This window comes from Micropterus dolomieu, linkage group LG08 (assembly GCF_021292245.1).
Source record: "Micropterus dolomieu isolate WLL.071019.BEF.003 ecotype Adirondacks linkage group LG08, ASM2129224v1, whole genome shotgun sequence".
NCBI lineage: Eukaryota > Metazoa > Chordata > Actinopteri > Centrarchiformes > Centrarchidae > Micropterus > Micropterus dolomieu.
Window position 1 is genome coordinate 1,833,757 of NC_060157.1, and position 22,990 is coordinate 1,856,746.

Genomic DNA, 22,990 nt, shown 5'->3' on the forward strand with positions numbered 1-22,990 from the left:
AGCTAACTGTATATAAAGCAGTTAAAACTAACTATATAAAAAGTAAATAAAACTAGCTAACTATATATAAAGCAGTTAAAAGTAAGCTCTTTCTATATAAAACACCTAAAACTAGCTAACTGTATATAAAGAAGTTAAAATTAGCTAACAGTATATAAACCAGTTAAAACTAACTATATAAAAAATAGTTAAAACTAGCTAACTATATATAAAGCAGTTAAAACTAACTTTATAAAAAGTAGTTAAAACTAGCTAACTGGATACAGAGCAGTTAAAAGTAAGTTCTCTGTATATAAAACACCTAAAACTAGCTAACTGTATATAAAGCAGTTAAAACTAACTATATAAAAAGTAAATAAAACTAGCTAACTATATATAAAGCAGTTAAAAGTAAGCTCTTTCTATATAAAACACCTAAAACTAGCTAACTATATATAAAGCAGTTAAAAGTTAGCTCTCTGTATACAGAGCAGTTAAAAGCTTGCTAACCGTATAAAGCACCTAAAAGTAGCTAACTATAGAAAGCAGTTAAAACTAGCTCATTGTGTATTTAAAGCAGTTAAAACTAGTGATGTGCGATACCACTTAATTAACCACTCCGATCCAATACCAAGTCTGGTCTTGCCAATACCAATACTTTTCACATATTTTATTTCTAGTTTAATGTGACCTCCCCGTCCCGTTTCTGTATTTATGAGAGAAATAAGGAGTAGCCTGTAGCCTTACCAATTCAAAATAATGGCAGCATAATGACAAGACATCAAACTACTGTCATATTCTTTAATTATAATGAATTTATCCTGCTCAGAACTGCCGCTTCATAACATCATCATATTATTTTGACTAAATCTCAGATGTTTAGCGAAGTTTGCAGTGTTGCCAAAGTATTTCACTGTCGTTCCACACACATCACACACAGCAACATTATTACCTTCACAGCTAAAGCATACAGCCAGATGTGTGTTTTTACAGTCGGCCAGAGTCAGTATTCAATCATGGGAAATGTAAAGGGCTGAAGCTCCGTCACAGAGCCGTTGCGCAAGCATGACTTTGACAGACGGAAGGGAAAGTAGTTCCTATCAACTGAGTATAATTAGACCATCCTGGTGATAGTAAGATACTTATAATAAAACACACACTCACTCCAAATTACTGAGTTTAGATATCGATCCTTTTATATGAGTATCGATCCTAGAGCAGGAAACGTTGGTATCAGAAATATCGATACTTTAGGATCGATCCACACGTCACTAGTTAAAACAAGCTCACTGTATATAAAGTAGTTAAAACTCACTGAGCATTAACCCAGATAACAAATCAGGTGAAAATATATTTTATTGGTTTTAGGGTATTTACTGGTGCAGCAACATCTGATCACTATATAAAGCTTCAAACTCTTTTAGCCTACTTGGATAGCAACATCACACATAACAACCCATCACATAGATGCTATGCAAAAATATCCATGTTGTTTCTACATTAGGCTACGACTTAAACCTTGTGAAAATAATGATATTTGTGTACGATTCTGAATTTTAAATTGTACTTTAATTTGAGTACTTGTTCCACCTCTGCTTATCTATGCATACATCCTTTAATATACAGTAAGTTCAGTGTTCCAAGACGTTCAAAGTCTAAATTCTGAGTCAAGAAGCCTCAAAATGTTTAACCTATTATTTTTTCATATGTACAAAGAATCTAAATCAGTTGTTTTTACCCTCAAAGGGACATTTCACCATGATAAATGTTGCTAATATGCTCATTTGGTCAACTTAAGAGCAAGTGTTAAATGACTGAAGTTTAATACTTAAATATTCCTTTCCTTTGACAGTCACAAAGCCTCATTCATTCATTTCATTCATTAATGTAAAGGCTCCACTAAGAATCTAAATCAGTCGTTTTAGCCCAGAAAGTCAGTAAATAAAGGCACATTTCAACATGATATGTGCCTTTAATAATAAGACATGCTAAAAAAAAAACTTTGCAGATGTTAATAAACAAATAACTGACAGATGGAAAATGAATGATTGGTGACTTCACGTCTTGTTTAGTCCTAAAGCCAAATATATTCAGTTAACTGTCCCGTAAGAAGACGAAAAACTACAAAAGAGAAGCTGGAATTAGGTCATTATCGGCATATTTGCTTTAAAAATTATTTCAATAAGATTATCCAAATAGTTGCAGATAGTTTTAACCGGTTGATCAGCTAGTCAATTTATCGATGCGTTGTTTCAGCTCTAGTCACAGAGTAACATTACAGAGTGAACCCCAGATTGTTTACACCTGTACATGTGTGCGCTCAAAACTGACTGGCATGTTGGAACTGAAGTGATGTAACAAACTGTTATTGGTGCCCGCTCACACAGACAATGCACCAATCAAATCACAGTACTGACATTGTATAACAGTGTTGGCTCTTTATGGTGCCTGACAAGAAAAAATATATATCAGAACAGACATGTGAGATGATACGTCATAAAACAACAGTCAGGTGCTCATATGGACATTAAAATAGAAATATTGCATAATTTAAACATTGGATTTTAAGGTCACTTTCAGTTTTTGTTGTTGTTGTTGTTGTTGCCGTCATTCAAACATGAAGTCACATGGTCTTGACAGACCAGTCGCTGATTGGACAGCTTTGGTGATGTCCTCTTGCATCACCAGCTTCACATGAACTCACAGAGGAAAATTAAAGTTCAGGCGACTGAACTTTACTAAGCCTGATGAGTTTATCGATCTTCTCTGAAGTCATAAAGAGCCCACAGAGAAATAAGTGATTATCAGCATCGTTAGTCGAGACTGGAACTGAACCTCATCTGTCGTCCATAATGTCGACCGGGGAGACTTTGAGAGGAGGAAAATTCATGTGTGGTCGCTTAGTTTCCCTCACTTTTTAAGAAGGAACTGTTCACCTGTTTTAACTTGTCAAGTTGACAAATGTTTTGCATAAATATGTACTGTATGTTGTGCATATAGATGGCTTATTTATCCTCTACCCCTCCACTTCATTTATCTGACAGCTGGAGTTACTTTACAGATTGAGATTTTACAAACAAAACATGTGAACAATTTATGAAATATAATACAGAGCTATAGAATAAACTATAAAGATGTTGTTAAAATTTGCTCCACCTCCACCACATGAAACAATAAAATGCTACTTCAATCAAATAATATTATAGTATAATAAACTTTAACTCACTTTAATGCTTTTATATTTTTACTGAAGTGACATCTTGAACGTCAGACAGTCAGGACTGTAGAGAGTTAACAGGTCAGGGGAAATGCTGTGCCTTACAAGTTATGGAAAATTCAAGGATAAGTCCTGGAATTTTACATCAGGGCCACAGTGGGAGCTGGGCAACAATCTAACACACACATTCAGTTCTCTGCCTGACCTGACACGTCTATCTTTCACTTCAGCAAGCAGGTTGATGCCTGTAAAGCTTCAGTTTAAACTGTAAAAAGTGAATTTCCCAAAGAAGTCTTTGACTTTAGACTTTCACCAGCAGTGGTGCTAGAAATGTAGTGTTTGTCCTGAGGGAAGTATAGGGTTTATCCTCTGGGGAGCAGGGATGCCCAAAACAATTTAAATGAAAATTGACTGATAACTATCAGATACATTCTGATATTACATTGTGGATTTTAGAGTTTGGACTTCTTGATTGGATTGTTTCATATTGTGTTGACATTATTGTGTCCTCCCCCTGTATAATACTGCTACATAGACTCACAGTGTGTCAGTGTCAGGGGTGGAAATTAACTGCTCACCTGCCAATGGAAAAGGTAAATGAAAAAATCCCCCTGCCAAGCTTATTTTTTATCGGCCAAAATAATAACTTGCCTTTTTATGTCACGTATACATTTGTTTCAGTCCTGTTATGTGAGAGAACAAGGTATTCTGTCGAATACAAACTTAAAGAAGACACCAGAGTGAAATGTAAAGCAAAAATATTTTAATGCTATTAAATGTACTCAAGACATAACATTAAATTGTTTTATAAACGCACAAGATGCTTATTAATCATTCACCTTAAACCTCCTCATCTATTAATATTTATGTTTTTGTTCTGCTTCACCCTCGGCAGGGTAGTGTAGCCTATGTGTTGTTGGTTTGGTTACTAAACCTGGTAAATGTCACTAAAATTACCATTAACCTACCGCCCTACTATATTTATTAAACTTTAATAAAGTGTATCACTACTTTAGGCCTAATATTAATGTGGGTTGCTTTCATTTATTGAATCTTTGTGCAAGAAAAACAGTCTGCATTGGTCTTTAATTTATTAAGTACTCACAGAACAAAATCATAACCGTTGTAAAGTGACAAAGTGGCAAATGCATGTGAAATACTCTGTGGTATTTAGCTAGCTAAATGCTAAAAACACTCCTGGTACTCAGAGCATGACTTGACTGCTCCTGACTCCACTCGCCTAACGCCCATCCCTTTACATATCTACGCCAATCAGACACAAGTAACATGAAATGAACATAAACAACAACCAGTGAACGCCCCTAATCCATGTGTTACACGATTTAAATCCCTGGGTACAGGAACAATTTAAGTGTGACACACAACAAAAAAGAACACTGGCTGTTACTCAATACCGAGTTCGCCTAGTTCAGCGTTCTGTACTTTAATGCTCGGACTTGGCAAGATTCAGAAATTGGAACAGCAGCGGACTTGATGACGGTCGGACCCGTTAGCGGGCGGGACCTCACATCTCCAACAACGTCTTACCACCGATGCAGGCTCGGTAAAACGGGCGGAGCGAGAACACATCCGGGTATTTGACTGTACTTGGCTAGATGCGGACTTTTGAATTGGAACAGTACTTTGGCTGCGACTTATGACGTTTCACAAGAACACAAGTACAGACAAGAACGCAGACTGAGAAACAGCTACTGATCTGCTGTTAGGTACCGTCAAAAAGCTACTATATGGTGATATGGTACCGAATATGTTCATCTGCAATGAGGCGAGTAGCCTTCCAACATTTAGCCACCAAACGTTAAATCTACCCGCATTTGGTGCTTTGCGGGTGTTAATTTCCAACTTTGGTCAGTGTAATACTCCTGTCATTAACACGGCTGCAGCTGTATTTTTACAGCTGTTTTACTTTCTCTGGGCTAAATACATTCATATAGACGGTATAACAGAAGTGGACAGAGCCACCGTGGCGTCACCCGTTTGTTTGTGGACCACTGCTTGGAAGCCACGAGTTTTGCATTTGGAGAGACGGTGGTGCTAGCTAGTTTGGTTAGCAAGGTATATCTTTAATTGGGCCAATATCTGGCATTTTGAGATAATCGGTCGACTGATACTTGCACTCACGAGGCCGATAAATAGGAAGTGTCTGCTGAGACAAATGCAGGCACCCTTGTCAGTGAGCTGCTGTTGAACGAGTTTTGGGAAGGTGTTGAAAGAGTTAGTTTGGAGCCCTAAAAGTCCTCATCTACCATCGTCTTTTCAAAATGTTGACATGTTTCTTCTAAATTATACCAGCTCTAATCTAACAACCATCTATGTTTCTATTTCATTTATTAATAAAGCTTCCATCTAACAACACCTTACTGGCTGAGATAATATGTCAGTTTGATTGCACTCATATGGAATAATCGGACTATACCTGACTTTTCTATGTTTTGATATCTGCATTACATATCTGCCATTAGCCAACCTGCTCTCTATCAACATCAGCCATTGGAAATAGAAAGTCTGACAGTTGTGGTAAACTCTCCTCTCCGACATACCTTTCCATTTGCCTAATTTTTAAGTTGTGTGTTAAGTCCTGGTAAAATAGAAATACAGCAAACAACCTTTCTGCAGATTCAAGCTTTTTGATGTGTAAATTTCCTCTTCCCTTTTCACGACTTTCTGAGCCGGTAGAAAAACATCACCAAAGACCTTCATCCTTTGTTGTCGAAGTTTTGTTTTTTCAGGCTATAGCCTTATCTGTTTTGCATTTTGCAGAAAAATGATAGCCCTCTAACAATCACTAATGTTTTCCAGAGAGTTAATGAGTTTCTGACGTTCTCCTGTACGTAGAATACAACCTTTAAACACACACACACACACACACACACACACACACCACAATGAGAAAGTAGCATGTCTGCTTGTATGGCAGGAAAAGGAAGTGGTACCAAGTGTCCAAGAGAGATTTCCACCATGCCAGTGTGTGTGTGTGTGTGTGTGTGTGTGTGTGTGTGTGTGTGTGTTTCCTGTTCTGTGGTCTTTAACGCCCACTCTTGGTTATTTAACTCAGTCTTGACCTTTACAGCCCCTCTGTTGCCTTTAGCTTCACATGTTGACTTTCACTAGCTGCCATGGAGTCCAAGAAAAACAATAGGTCAGCCTCTTTAGCCACACTAGCGCCACATGCTAACAGCTGTGAGGGATCAGTTCACGTCAACACTTTGGTCCAGAGTGAAATCACCTACCTGGATAGATTTCTGTGAAGGCGCTCAGTCATCCAGGTCATAGTTATACAAGGAAGGTTAAAAATCAAGGGCAACTGGACTTGGTCAAAGTCCTTATGGGCAAGTCATGCCTCTCGTCCGCCATCTTGGCAACGTCTGCGGGCAGCTATTTCAGACTATCAAGAACAGGCTCCTATCTAAATGAATGGAGAGAGAGCCAGAACTACACATATACAGGTCACCAGGACATAAAAACTACATGAATAGAATCAGCATTAAAATCTGATAAAAATGGCTGAAAAACTTTGACAACTTTTGCCCAAACCTTTTTCCGACCAGTTATACTTCTACTATGCGTGCGTCACGTCACCTCTTCTGTGGATGCGCAGTAGAAGTAAAACAGACCCTTACGTCAGTGGAACCGCATGATTGGCTGAAACATGATTCCCGCTTTGGTTGTTAAAAGCAGACGATTGGCTTTCTAGCAGGAGGGGCGGGATATCCGCCATCAATGGTGTTAGGTCCTTTCCCCATAGAGATGTAATTAAGTGGCGTGTCTCCTCTAAAATGTCTCTGACTTGGTTGAAGATATTCGATGACGTTTCACCTCTCATCATGGCAGGGAAGGCCAGCTATTAAACCTTGTCGCTTTGAAAATGGTTGATATTTGGTCAACACATTCTCATCCCATGGGGGCAAACTCACTTGTGAGATTTGATGCAAAAGGTAGCCTATGTGTCTGTATGTAACGTCTTTTTAAGATAGGTAGTTTGGTTAGGTTTAGGCACCAAAAGTACTTTGGCAGTTTAGGATTTGGAAAAGATCTTGGTTTGTTTTAACATCTGTTTGTGAAAAACCACAGCCGACATGCAACGGCACGCCTCTGGTTCCTGTAAAGCCGGACCGCTATGTGAAAGCACACATGATTGCGGGATAAAGGCCTTTTTACACGGGATAAAGCTGCAACCTTTTGTTCAGTATGAAGAAGCGAATGTGACCTAAAAGCAGATATTCTTTGCGCGCTGATCTCCCTATGAAAGTGGCAACACTTTTACTCTCCCCTCCCGACTCCTGACCCCTAACGCCCACCGCCTTACAAATCTACGCCAATCAAACACAAGTAACATGAAAAGAACATAAACAAAAACCAATGAACACCTCTAATCCGTGTGTTTACACAATTTTAGATCCCTTGTTACATCGGGGACCAACTTAAGTGCGACACACAACCAACAAGAAAAATAGAAATTATATTTAATAAATATATTTAATGTGGTGGGTAAGGCAGATGGGTTCCATTGGCTTTAGTTGAAAGACCAGGGCATCTCATACGGATGCTGAAGGGTACCTTGTGCGTCAAATGCTGACACTTTGTCAAAGAATTGGTCCTTGACGCCCCGGGATGAGAACGGGTTTGTTAGTGCTCCTGGCTTCAAATGTTGTCGGACAATAGCCAGGAGCAGCAACTAACCAAGTGGTATTCCTCATGTTGACAACGACCGCAGAGGTCAAATAGCCGGGACTCCCTGCCAGTCAGTCAGAAGAAGTATCTTCAACCCAGTCCAGTTGCCCTGGATTTTTAACTGTTCTTGGTTTTAACTTTATCCAGTTTTCCTCGAGCGCCACCTCACAATCTACACTTGTCCAACGCTTCGGTTGCCTGCAGGATGCTTCTAAATCTACAAATTTACAGTTTGTCCAGTTTTTTGGTCTATAACTAAATACAGGACTCCCTTGTAAAAAAGACTGTGTCTCAATGGGACATTTCCTGTTTAAATAAAGGTTTATATATATACATATAAATACCTGCAAAACCAAAGACTTTCCCATCAGCCTCTCAATTTAGCATGCTAGAAAGCTAAAGTAAGACGGTGTACTTGGTAAATATTAAACCTGAACACAGTCAGACCCGAGAAAAGTAAATACTCCTGCACTTCCTTAAGCATCCAACCGTGTCTGTCCTCCACCCGTTTAATCAAACAAAATTAACTCGACCCACTTAAAGGTCATGCAATAAAAATATTAAGAATACACAAGCTGAAGCAGTGAATCTGAGTCTTCTTGTAGTCAGTTTGATCGATGGTTTTATCCACATAGTCATACAAATAATTCAGGTTTTATTTAGATGCTTCAGTGTGCTATTTCTGAAAGTCTGGTTTGTGAGGTCAACGATTCAGTACTGTGTTCACTTCTGCTCTCCTTTGTTTCTCTCACTGCAGATACTTGTCAGGAAAGAAGGATAAAAAATATGGCTACAATAGTGTTTTTACAACTTTGTGTCAACAGTTCCTGGAACATAAGTCCGTCCAACACAAACCAACATCGTGTTGGACCTCGCTGATGCTCTGATGTCTTAATGGGAGCAAATCCCTGCAGCAGGTTCAAAGACTGAAACAATTCTTTGGTCCACTGTCCACATACTTTTGGCCATGTAGTGAATACTTAAACTGATAAACCGCCTTCAGCTCTCAGCGAGTGTGTGGTGTTTGCCAACAGTTTTTATTAGGAGTTCACTGCTGGCAGCAGACTGAGAGACATTTGATCAGTGAGGACCTGCCAGGTGAGGGAGGCAGGGCGGTTGTGAGACCTGATGAAGACGGGGAGAAATAAGTGAACGCATGAACCATCTGATTTCCCTACAGTCAAATTCTGCTGCATCAACGCAAACAGGATTCAAACAGGGCGCCCTCCATTTGTATTTCAGCAGCATGTTAGTTCACTGAGCTGCTGAGGTAATGACAAACAGCAGAAATACAAACAAGCTGAAGAAAGATTTTGGGAGCTCCTGTTTTGTTTAATATTTTAGTCGTATTTGGTCTCTTCATATTCACTTCTAAAGATGATTTGATTTAACATTGGAATTGTTTTTTGACTAATTGGTGCAACACTTTTTAAATTGTTCCCGGGTTAAGCGAGCGCGCTGCAGTGTGCAGCAGTGAAACACGGTTGTAACGTAATCCTTGCGGGCAATCGTGCCCCTTCAAATTATGTCCACTAAAGTGCTTGTTTTTGCCACTGACAGGCTCAGATTGTTATTACAAGTGTCTGACAACATTATGGAAAGGATCATAACCTTTAATTTAAAGAGTCAGATCCTGTTTGTTTAACTAGAAACAGTCACTATAACTCTGTTCAAAGTCACCAGACTCCCTTTTACCTCGCAGTGTGGTGTTAAAATGTAAAAAAAAATCACACTATAACACAAACAAACTAACTGATCGAGGCAGCAGTAGCCAAGAGAGGTATAATTACTGTATTATATTATATTACTATATATTCTGTACTTTTTAAATCTTATACTAGTGTTGATCCTTGGATAAGAGTCGGCTCAGATTTGGAAATATATAAAAAGAAAAAGCCGTAACTGAGTTCAAAGTGGTCAGTTATTAATTAATAGTAGATTCTGTTTGTCACAAACAGTAAAACTGATTCTGACTCTCAGTTAAAACATGAAGGAGCTCTGGTTCACTCTCGTCCTGCAGGTTCAGCCTGTGACTCACCTGTAAAACACCTGTGATTATTCAGATAATCAAATGTATATTCAAATCTGTTGGTTTTTTTCTGAAGGAGGGAGATGGAGGATGGGGGGAGAAGAGGGGGAACAGGTTGAAAACAATACTGGGTGGAAACCCATATTGTTAAAAGGAAGGTCAGTGGTAGGATTTTAAATGTTAATCTGCTTTTTTCTGTAGTCGTGCCAGTATTATCTATTGTTAAAGTGTACTGGAATAGAATATTACACGGCAAGGTGAAAAAAGAAGTATAAATGTAGGTGTAGGACAAAACTTTCCCCTTAAGAACTTATTTGAATTATAATTATAACTACTCCAGTTGTTTGTTAACTTCCCCTGCTCTTTTCCTTTGTTTGTTAGTGCAGACCGTCTCTGGTTTTTCTATGACTCACCCTGTGTGTGGTGTTTTGTCAGACTGATTATTATTTGGGATGGATTTAACTGAGCGCCCATGCGACTCGGTGCATGGAGAGCAGTTTTCGCTACGCTGCTCTCTGCTGGACCGGTACGGTGCATAACCATCATCTCCGGTTCTCACAGCATCAGGTTTTATGTTGTTTTCCAGTTTCATTCCTTTGTGTTGAATCAGGAATTGTACTGTTACAATGTCACAATGCACAACCGCGCAAGCTCTAATGTAGTAAATGTTAGCTTAGACATGGACCCTACATATGACAGTCATGGAAAGTCTCCACATTCAATTTGACAAGTTATATTAATGCACATATTTGCAAATCTCTAGGTTTGTAGTTTACCACATATTCTTCATTTAAACACTGTAGAGCTCTTATTTTTTTGCCTTGTAAATGCAAATTTGTAATTGTAAATTTCTACTTTAATTTCATCACTATTGAATTTACAAGTACTTGTTTTCTTTTTCTCCTAAGCACCACAACTCTAAGGTGACTGCCTTGTACTTGGCAATGAACCTGATTTCTGATTCAGGGTGATGTCGTCCCCAGAGCTTCACCCACTCTTGACATTTACCTAGATATGTTTTAGTCTTTGAAAATGGGATAAAAACAACTCAGTCAACATGATGATTTATTTATTTATTTATTTATTTCAGTTACCAGGGACAGTGTACATTAATCAACACAGTAGTAAGACTTCAGTGTAAATGTACCAGAGTTAGCTGAATAGCTACATCTGTATCTCCATCCGTAGTCCCTGAGCAGGTTATAAGTAATTAGTGCCCACATCAGCAGAACAGTTCTTCAACAAGTACTGCAAGAAAAATACATTAAATGTTAATGGATAAGTACATTACAAAAATGATAAAAATATATATATATATATATGAAAAACAGAAGAAAAAAAAACTATTTAGTGCCAAATATCATCAGTATAGTGCCTGAACAAGTGCTGCATGAAGCGTAAAATACAAGATAATACATAAATATATGACAAAAGTGACAGAAGTATAGTAGTATATGAAAACGTTAAGATTATGTAAAGTGCAGAAGATAGATGGTTGAATTGCTAGTGGCAGCAAGTCTGATTTGCATTAAGCCATGTCTTACAATCCAGTGTGTCACTTAGAGATGGAGGGGAAGATAAGAAAGAAGGAAATAGAACAAAGACAGAACAGAAACTATTTAGTTGTTAAGATGTTAAGACTCTAATGTGAATCCTGAAACACATGTGGATGATGTGAATCAGGTTTAACAGTGAGAAACAGATCAGCTGTCAGAGAGCTAAATAAACTGTTAGTCTCTGAGTCAATATACCTGAGTGTCTGTGTGCATGTGTGTGTGACAGTCATGTGAATAGAGCAATCAGCAGACACAGGTGACCTGAACGACACAAATGCACCTGGGACACACCTGGCAGGTGGACAAAAAGAACTGATTGGCTGTTGTCATTACGGTGAAGCCTGTAGACGGTCGGAAAGTCAGACTTCAAAAGAAAGAAAGAAAGACTCAAATTGAAGAGGGGAAAGTGGGAAAAAAACAAACACAAGGCCACAAACCCACAGAGTCGCAGCACTTGCTGTGACAGAAAGACTGGAACAGAGAATGGGGAGAAATGTAGGAAGTAAAGACACCACAAAAATGAGAAGAAACCAAAGAAAAAGGGGGAAACAGAAAGACATTGAAAGTACTGAAAGAGATGAAGAAGTGACGATAGAAAATTGAAGACATGGATTCTAACATAGCGAGGACATTTTTACAAAACAGAAGAGAAGAGGAAGTCTTATAATTAATCTTTCCAGAAACACAAGAGCAGACATGTTAGGAATTCTATAGTGTGTTCGTCTTCTTTATTGTAAACTGCTAACATTAGAATGCCTGGCTGCTTACTTACCTACAGTAATAACAAATAGTTGGTCTCAATTCAGATCCATTCGTCAGGACCCTTACATGCAGTACACTGTGTACACTATGTACTTACTTGCGCAGTGTGTGAATTTCAACAGAGTAGTGTTGACTCAAATCAAACACTGCCGTTGTGCGCTAACCGGAAATGACTAGATTTAACTGCTTCTTCTTCGTCTTCTTTTACTGACAAATTGTAACCGGGGCAGATCATTATCACCATCATTTGATCATGACTGTCACTCGCCACTTGACTTTATTGCAATTTTATTAAAAATAAATAAAAATGAGCATACTTCTACTTTTAGGATCACAACTGCTGCAGCTTCCTCGGCCACCATTTTTTAGTTTGAGCATGTTAAAGTGCAATTTATACTTCTGCGTCAAATCGATCAAGCCTCTGTGTAGCCCCGTAGCCTACGCCATCACCTACGCCATCACCTGCGCCGTCGCCTGACGTGCACCTCCTCCAAAATGTAACTACACGTTAAGGCGACGCGGACCGTAAGTTCTGTGATTGGTCGGCTGGGTAGCCTCGCAATGCCTCCGAGCCGACCAGAAGTACCCCGCGCTTTGAAGTAACATTTACTAGCGGCCAAAAGGGCGGCTGTAACACGGTGAATAAAAATATTTGGTCATCGCAACCCGAGCAAAATGACTCGTTTCGCTATCAGAATGTGATCCATTCAGTCGGTGTCATTTGAAAAGGTGCTAACCGGAAGTTAGCCTGCTCAGCCGGCAAAAGTCAACACAGTGGACGCTGTAGCGCTACTGCCGACTAGCGTTTGGGGGTGTAATCGCAGAATGACGGACACACCTACGCACAAGTTGAAAAATGTATGGCTATGGGCGTAGCCTACGCCGTACGCACGTAGACCCTACGCAGGAGTAGAAATGGGCCTTAAGTTTGAACATAGGTTGGTGGTCCCTCCTCTTCCGCTACTTAGCCAAGATGGCGTTGAGGGTGAGAAGTGTCCAGCGTTCCACACTCAACTTTTTGACCGTTATGAGTGCGACATCTGGGTACTCATAGTGCACTGCACTTTGCCATAACTGTCAGTGTGAACTCACTTATACACTCAAAATAGTTCAAGTATGGAAGGGTAGAAATTTAGACACAGCTTGGTAATACTTCCAGGGCTAAGAGTTAGCATATCAGTAGCTTACATTATTTTGCGAGGCTACATCCTCTGTGTGGGAGCTGGTCCTGGATGATATTATACTAGAGCTTAAGTTAAATCTGTCCTGCTCTTTATTGAATTTGAAGAAGTCATCTGAGATAACTTTTCTAAACTCAGCAATTAGTTTGCATCTGCAAAGCCCTTTTCTCTTGTAAAAGTAAAAGATACTGTTTTCTTACAGTAAGTTTTAGTTGGTTCTTGTTTTCATACAAATTGGAAACCAGAGTTTTCAACCAACTCTGGGAGCTAACATTGATTAGCTTGCTAGCTACAGTGACAGCAAAATCAATGGTCACCGACTTAAAATGAAAAGCTGCAACTGCCAACTGCTTCAAACATTACCAAGAATTTTGTCTGGTAAATCTCCCACCCCTACCTTTATGAACTGCTTTCATGCAACGGGAGAATGCAAGTCATGTGGGACAAAACAATCTTAGAATCTTTCCATACCAAGTTCGGTAAGAGCATCCTGCGGGTGCAGAGAAAAACACCAAATAACCTGTGCAGAGCAGAGCTCGACCAATACCCCCTCTTACTAAAAATACAGAATAGATCACTTAAATTTTACAATCACTTAAAATCAGTTAACCCCCAGACATATCATCACAAAGCCCTGACATACCAGGAGCTGAAACCAGAGAAGAGTCCCCTCAGCCAGCTGGTCCTGAGGCTCTCTGCAGTAACAAGTCCCCAACAGCCTCAGGACAGCAACACCAACTCAAGCAGACCAAACCACATTATCAACAAGCAGAAAGAAAAATATATTTAATACTGGAAAAAAACGACCAAAACACAAAGTAAATTACGATGTTATCTGATCCAAAAAAGAGAATTCACACTGGCAAATTACCTGAGCACAATAAAATGTCCTAAACTAAGAAAAATGTTGACAACATACAGACTGAGTGAACACAGCCTGGCCATAGAAAAGGGTCGCCACAGACAGAGCTGGCTACCACAAGAGGAGAGACTCTGCTCCCAGTGTGACAGAGGACAGGTAGAGACAGAGCTGCACTTTCTAACCTCATGCCCCAAATACAAAACACTAAGACAAAAAACTTTGCAAGCTTTTCTCAAATATACCCAGAATTCGAATTCATATCAGACACACAGAAACTCCCCTATTTACTGGGAGAAATGCCCAAATGTGAAATAATTGCTGCAAAAAATGTCTCCTCATGCCATGAAGTGAGGACAACCAGTGGATAAATAATTGTACAAAATTTCAAATTATTATTATTTTGATTGTTTGATATTTTAATGATTGTTTTGTTTTTACATTTGATACTGATTTATTTTTATTTATTTATTTATTATTATTATTATTTTAATCAATTAATTATTTTTATTTTTTGTCTATTAATATACACACACACATTTACGGTATTATCTATTTATTTTATTTTAATTTTTAATATATTATTATAATAACACACACACATGTTATTGTTTCATTTATTTAAATTTTTAATATATTTTTATTTTTTAAACTTATTTATTTATTTTATTTTAATTTTTAATATATTTAAATTTTTCTAACTCAAACACACATACGCTTTAATTACTTGTTTAATGAAATGTATGGGGTTGATTGTTGTTATGTAGTTTGTATGATGCTTTGGCAATGTTGTTGTTATACATTCATGCCAATAAATCTAATTTGAATTGAATTGAAGTCTTGACATGCATAGGAATAGTAGCTAAGGATGGCTAAGGATTTTTAAATCAAATTTGCATTATATTCATATAATGCAGTAAGTTCTTCCCACCATTGTTCAGTAGATAGATGGATAGATAGATTCGGGGGGGGGGGGTAATTTGCATGCACAGCAGCAGTACACAAACGAACCACACGCTACAAAGAAAACAAATGTCAGGTACTAACATAAAAGCAAAAGCATTATGCACTATTTAGCATGTGCATACAAGTGTTCAAATTGCAATAAGGTTGGTAAAAGAATGTTATTCTTCTCAGCCAGCATGCCGTGGAGGTGGTGGGAGACGTTGTTCAGGATGCTAACTAACTTGGACAGCATCCTCTCTTCCATCCAGTCGAGCTCAACTTTTCCTTCAATCAGGAGACGGCCTTTCTAACTAGCTTGTTGAGTTTGTTTGGGCCTCTCGGCACACAGCAGCATAAAATATAGCAGTGGACACCATAGAGTGGTGGAGTGTCTGTAGCATCTGCAGCATCTTGTGTACTACTGATTTAATGAGACACAAGACAGATGTGCGGCATATTCAAAGTCTCTGGTATATTACATTACATACAGCTGATATTTTTATCCAGAGCGACTTACAATTGCTAATTGTCAGAGGTCACTTTTCACTTTTCAGAGGTGACTTTTGCCGGCCGAGCAGGCCAACTTCCGGTTTAGCCCTACGCTAACATGAATGGGGGTAAAACTGTATACGTGCGTCTGTTATAGCCTTTTCAAATGTTAGCGACCGAATGGATCACATTCTGATAGTGAAACGAGTCATTTCGCTCGGGTTGTGACGGTGTGTTACAGCTGCGGTTTTGCCCACTAGTAAAAGTTACTTCAAAGCACGGGCACTTCCTGTCGGCTCAGAGGCATTGCGAGGCTACCCAGCCGACCAATCACAGAGCTTACGGTCTGCGTCGCCTCCACATGTAGTTACATTTTTGAGGAGGTGCACTACAGGCTACGCCGTAAGTGATGGCGTAGGGTAAGGGGCTACGCAGTTGTAGATTCCTTGCTGTATTGAGGCTTTGTTGATGATTGTATGTTGTTCCTCAAATGTAAGTCGCTTTGGATTAAAGCGTCTGCCAAATGAGTAAATGTAAATATAAATGTAATGTAAGTCGGTAATCCATCTTAAGGGGCCGTTCCAGTTGAAATTTACAAATTCCCATGTCAATTGGAATGCGCTGTCAGGATTTTAGTCAAATAAACCTGCTTTTAGGTAATTGATGTGTTATTTGAACAGAGCTCATAAAAGAGGCATGTTTGGCAGATGACTATTTAATATGTGGAGGTTGGAGCTTCACAGAATCATCACCATCTGATTTGTTTACAGGCTGTGGTTTTGTTTACCAGAATGCAAAAATATGAGTACATTGAATGATCCCAGTCATTCAAATAGTATGAAAACAAGACTTATTTAAAACAATTAATTCCTGTTATACATATTGTCATTTGGATTATTACAGAATTTGTTTTTAGTTAGTGAAAGGTGTTTAACTCAGTGTGTAGATCCATCACCAGCAAGACTTTGATACGGTGAAATGTTGGCGACTTCACAATAAAAGTCCAGTGGATCATCTCGTCAACAAAATATTTCTGTTTAAGCTGCTCGCTGTTACACACACACACACACACACACACCTGCTAAATCTCTCTTTTCATGCAGTGAGCAGACAGTCTGCAGTCAGCTGGATTACCTGTCCATTCATACATACCTTCAGCAGGAGGCCAGTTGTTTGTGTGCTTGTGTGTGAGTCAGACTGCCAGAGGCAGAGTTCCTCTGTTGCCTGAACACTGATGGTAAGAGAGATTAACTCTAATGACCACACACACACACACACACTCTCCTACCGTGGTATTTTGTCGTGCAGATTGGTGTAGTGGGGGTACAATGGTGTTTATTGTTTCAGGGTCCTAAAGTTTCACACAATATTCCTGAGCCAAACAAAATGCTGTTTTGGTCATTTTATTAAAGTTAGACTCTAGTTTTATTTTTTTTTTCACGGGTGTAATTTCCACTGGGGTGCTTATCTCAGCATCCGTTGGAAACGAGGGGGACTTAGCCAATGAAGAGCAAAGAGCAACTGAGCAAAACTCCACAAAGCTAAAGGCCTCCTCATAAGCTTCAGCTTATAAGCAGCTATAAGACTAGCTGACTCGCTTTCTATAAATTGCTCCCGGAAAGACACTATATACAAAAACAAACAGTGAATACTTAATTAAAGGTTCAGTGTGTTGTCTATTGACAGAAATACATAGATAAGTAACTATGGTTTCAGTGGTGTTTAAAGACCTTACATAATGAACCGTTGGGTTTTTATTACCTTAGAATGAGACTATCTACCTACACTTCTCTTACATCGAGGTTGCCAAGTTGCGGTTCCATGTTTCTACAGTAGCCCAAACGGACAAACTGCTCTACAGTGCGCTTTCTTAACTACTTTGAATATGTATGAAGAAGAAGTAGTAGTCTGGTTTGTTAGACGTAAGAAGAGATGTGAAAGGAGGACCAAACGTTCTATTTAGCAAGTCCACCCCAACGTAGCTTCTCCTACGCGGTTGCAATGGGAGGCTGAGCGGTGACTGAGCAGTAGGTTGCTATCGTGGTTGCAATTAGCAACCCTCACCACTAGATCTTACTAAAACTTACACACTAAAACTGACTGTGAACAGTGGCTAAAATAAAGATGAAACAACACTGTAAGGAGATCGGTGGTGAAGCTAACATTACTGAAGAGCTGACAGGAAGTAGGCTGATGTTCAGTTTGTAAAACAGATATATGTCACGCTACACTGGGCAAGTACAAAATACTGTGTACTGTGAAACAGAGATTATCGTACTGTGAAAATCTCATACCGTTGCAACCCTACTTGTGCTTTATTTGATTACTTACATTTTATGCTACTATGCTCCACTACAAGGACGTCACTTTGTGTTGAAAAGTGGTGGGGACATAAGGGCTCAGATTAGGGGCATGATGAGACATTTGGGTCATGCGACGTGACGATGCATGAGAACAAGACTAGAAGATTTTTAGCACTATTTAGATTAAATATTTGTTGCAGGAATGTATGTGTTGGTGGTGTCTAGAGGGAAACGATATTGCAATGCAATGTTTTCTTATTGTGCAAATCAACCTTTCTCAAAGCATTTTCATTTGTTAGTTAACATTTCTTGGTGCAAGCTATTTTAAGAACATTTTTAACAAATGCTTTCAAAAAATGATGGGGACAAAATCAGCCATTTCAAAATGTGGTGGGGACAAAGCCCCACCGTCCCCAGTGTAAATGACCCCTATGCTCCACAACAAGTTTGGAGGTAAATGTGCTTCAGTTACAAGTTACTAAAAAACATATGATAAGGTTATAAAATACAACACATTGCCATAATGGATGGATGGATGGACACATATCAACACTTTTATAACCAAAACTACGTGTTATGTTTTAGAAATCAATGCAGTGTAGTTGATCTGGTTAATCTGAGTGTATGTGAGGCCTAACAGAGATGGTGTCCTCAGTGTAGGTGACCAACGCGTGTGGGCGGAGCTGCTGCTCACACTTCTGTCTCAGCAGCTTTCAGTAGAAACTTTTTATTGATCAGCTGTGGGGAAAGAGTGTCTAGTGTGAAAGGGTGTCTAAAAATAGAAGAGGCGTCACCGCAAACAGCAACACCGTGCTGCAGCGTGTCGTTTCCTGTCATCTTTTCAGAAGGACCAAACAACCATTTCTTCAAGTCACTTCACACCCTTCTGATTATGTCTTCTGTTGGTTGATATTGAGATTTCTGTACTTAAAAAATAATAATTCAAATTTGAGAAGTGAATTATTTGATTCATTAATTATCAAAATAGTTGCTAATGCTATTTCTGTCATTGGACTAATCATTGCAGCTGTAGTTGAGAGTGTGGAAAGATATATGATAAGCCTCGCATTACTGCCTTTCAGTGGTGGAAGAAGTATGCCATGTCTCTTACGTAGGTAAAAGTAGTAATACCACAGTGTAAAAAGTCCCGCATTAAAATTCTTACTTAAAAGTTTATGTTATTAGTGTTATTATGCAGAAAGGCCAATTTTAAAATAATATATATTCAATTATTTTATTATCATTGTTGATATCGTTATCGTAACCACTATTTATACTGCTGGGTAGCTTAATTTATAATATTTTTATTAATACTCTACAAACTATTAACTAATGTCAAATAAATGCTGTGGAGTAGAAGTATGAAGGACCCCCCTTGTCTGATGTTAACATGTTCTGGAGATCATCGCTCTGGAGCTCGGCTGTGTCAGATTGAAAGCGGAGAAGTTTGCGTTGACTACGCTCAGCAGTCGCTGTTTCTGACACATGGTCGTCTGTGTGAATGTGAAAGTTGCACTGTAGTCTGAAACTAGTTATGACACACAGCCTAGTAACACACAGACTTCCATCCAGGACAAGGTCTAGGTCAAGGTAGATTTATTTGTCACAATACAACAGGTTGTAGAGTGAGACTGAGTTTGTAACTCTCTTCTGATATGTAGCAGACAATTTACATTAATATAGAAGCAATTATTAAAATGGTAATAGAAAAAAACTATATTCAATGGAGCAGTGCTGAGGAAGAATTTGATCCAGCTACTTCACTTTATTTTGTCCATTTATTTGAATTTTTAATATTTTATTTAAATAGATTTTGTGCGCATGGAGGGTTCAGGGTGAATAATACGAATAATAAGATTACATTTTAGGTACCCCTTTAATTTGTACTTTTAAAGGACCTTTTGTTAAATTATGATCCAAATTCAAAAGTTTATCTCAGTTTGGAGTTCAGTAATGGGTAAATGAATGAATGGACTGTAATATATTAATGTTTTTTTTAATGGCTCACCTCCACGATTTAATGGGTTTTAAGGGTGAAAGTTGCCTTTCTGTATAGCTTGGGAGTATCCCTGAATTTTCACTTTAACTGAAAAGGTATATATGAGGCTGTCATGTTATTTTGACATTGATATTATAATCTATTAATCATCCCCTTAAAATGCCACGGGAAATAACTAACCTTTGGTTTTTGTCCGTAGGTTGGTGGATGACCGCTGTGTGGTTGAACCAGCTGCTGGAGATTTGGAGAATCCTCCAAAGAAGTTCAGAGGTAGGACCAAGTCCGTGTGTCGTGTGTTTGAGTCAATATCAGCGATTAATGGAAAGAGAAGGACCGACGTCTCTCAAACACTCACCACCCACAACTGAAGTGACCGGTCATCACAAATAGTCCAGAAGTTCCCGTTGTGGCTTCTGTTAGAAGTTTAAGTTCATAATTTTCTCTGTGTGATTTCTGGAAAAGGGGGAAATAAAAACAAAAAAATTAAAGTGTTAAATTTATGTCATTAAAACAAGACTAGAGTCAGTTCAGACGTGTTGAGAAAAAAGCATGTGTCAGATCACGGCTCGACAATAAAAGTTTAACGTTGAGCCCTGTAACATCGTAGTCTGCAAGTTGTTGGACAGAAGGAGGTGTCTCATAATGCTGGTTGGTGAAAGTAGACGGCTGTTGTTAGTAACATCTGCATAGCCTGCTTTCAATAGAGCCGTTAATAACACAAGCACATCTGAAAAAAAAAAAGTGGTTTCTGTGTTTTCTCCTGCAAATTTATGAATTTATAATCTAAAAATTTACATTTTTTTCTCGTGAAATTGTGACTTTGATTTCAGAGATTAAAGTTATATTAAATTAATTAATAATAAATTATTTTTCATAAATTTACCACTAAAAACATACATGGTTTTATTTTTCTTTATATATTTCTTTTTTATCTACAGTGGTCGTATTGAGGCTTGGATTTTTTTGTTGATTTTTGCACTTTCCTACTTGGTACTGCAGCTGCTGCACAACAGTTTCCCTCTGCATAAATATCTTATCAGAAAGCTAGTTTAGCCAGATATGTGGAGTGGAGTTCCACCTCGCATTTAGTTCAATTCAATTCAATTTTATTTATATAGCGCCAAATCACAACAACAGGAAAAACACTGTACAACATTTAGTATGTACATATACATTCTACATAATCTTTTTTATTTGTAGTAGAACCTGTTTTAAATGTAGTGGTGAGTAAAACATTAACGTTTGTTTAATATTTGACATTTCAGTTGTGAGCATGTCAGAAGTTATGTGTTAGATGCTTTGTGGTGTTTTATCTTATTGATCCTTCATTTGCAGTGATGGCTGGATAAAGTCAGTATTGAGTGCACTGTGATGTGGACGCTTTGAGCCTCCAGGTCACTGAGGATGGACTGTTCAGTGAAAGAAGGGACATCTTGTGTCCAGCTATTTGAATTTAGAAACGTAAAATAATTGTATTTTCGCAGATTCTGCATCTTTTATTCAACGAGGGAGAAGGAGGAGATTTTAACAAGGATAAAACTCTCTTGTAGTTTAGAATAACTTTATTGTTTGACCGACAGGTTTTGGCTTTTGGTCTTAATCCGGGTCATCATAAAACACATTTACAAACAACTTTTAAGAGTGGTCATGTGGCTACACATTTTATTTCCTCACTAATTTTTCGACAGCTCTTGTTTGACGGACACCAGCTTTGCGCCAACTCCTGCCTCCTACTCTGCCTCTGATTGGCTAACCATAACCCACAGGCCGTATAAAAGAAGTACACGTAGCCACCGTGGCGTCACCTGTTTTTTTGTGAAATACCATTTTGCCTCCAGTTTGGCACCATTTTAATTTTTTGGAAGTAGGTGTGGATGAGAGGCTGGTGCCAGCTAGCTTAGTTAGCAAGATGCGTCCGTAATTCACTTTAACTGTGATATTAGCTGGGATGCTAAATTTAGTTTAGGAACAAACAGCCTTAAAACAAAATGTTCTCACTGGAAAAAATTAACAGCCGACTCCTAATGAGCTTTTTCAGCGGCGCTGGTTAAATTTACACAGAGCAGCGGATACGAGTCGCCTCTATCCTGATTGACAGGTCGCCATTGACTTGTCAATCTGCTTGTATCCCCGCCCTAAAACCTCCCCTGCTTCCTGGTCTCTGTTCCTCTAAATGGGACCATAATTTACTAAATGAACATCATGCTGTGTTGAAGAAGACTTGAAACTAGCGACTGAGACCAGAAACTCATCAGGAAAGTGTTTACTGAGGGAATAAATCAGCTGACAAGTAGAAACATTTTCAATATTATCTAGCTGCAGTGCTGGAGGCTGCAGTTTCAGCACCCCCACAATCCTGGGACCGCAGTTCTAGGACTGAAGTTCTTTTGCGACAGCACCATCTAGTGCAGTAGTGGTGGTAATGCAGAGCAACACAAAGGAGGTTAAACCCGTCTGCTAGCATGTCGTCCGTGATGCAACTGTAGGGTAAACCGGTCGACATGCATATAATCAATGGCTTAAGTTTAGGCACACACTCGGTGATGGTTGTGGTGAGGGTAATTGGCTTCGGGGGGGGTTGTCAAGAGTAACACTAGCTAGCTAGCCAGCCAGTTAGCTGGCAGTATCAAAGTAAACAAGGGTCCTAGCAATGCAGTTCCGGTCCTAGGATTACAGTCCTGAAACTGTAGCCTCCAGTACTGCAGCTACATGCTACTCTTCATTTTCTCATAGACTTCTTTACGATCACACTTCTTTCTGGAGCTGGTGGAGTCGCCCCCTGCTGGTCGTTAAAGAGAATGCAGGTTTAAAGCATTTCAGCTCTGGCTTCACTTTTCAGACCACTTTTCAGGTTCCCACTTGCCCTAACCCCACCCTACCCCTAACCTTAATAAACCAAACTAACCGAGGCAATGAGTACTAGCCGATCAGATGCAGAGTTGTCGAAAATCTAATGTGGGGAAGAAATAACGCTGTGGC

The 22,990-nt window shown here is 38.9% G+C and overlaps 1 protein-coding gene across 1 annotated transcript in view; it reads left to right on the forward strand.

Moving 5' to 3' along the window:
- itpr3 (inositol 1,4,5-trisphosphate receptor, type 3) overlaps nt 1–22,990 on the forward strand; it is a 104,288-nt gene that overhangs the window by 2,661 nt on the left and 78,637 nt on the right. The window contains exon 2 of the mRNA XM_046055563.1: nt 20,211–20,281. Coding sequence (XP_045911519.1) covers nt 20,211–20,281 — 71 coding nt within the window. The remainder of the gene's footprint in view (nt 1–20,210; nt 20,282–22,990) is intronic.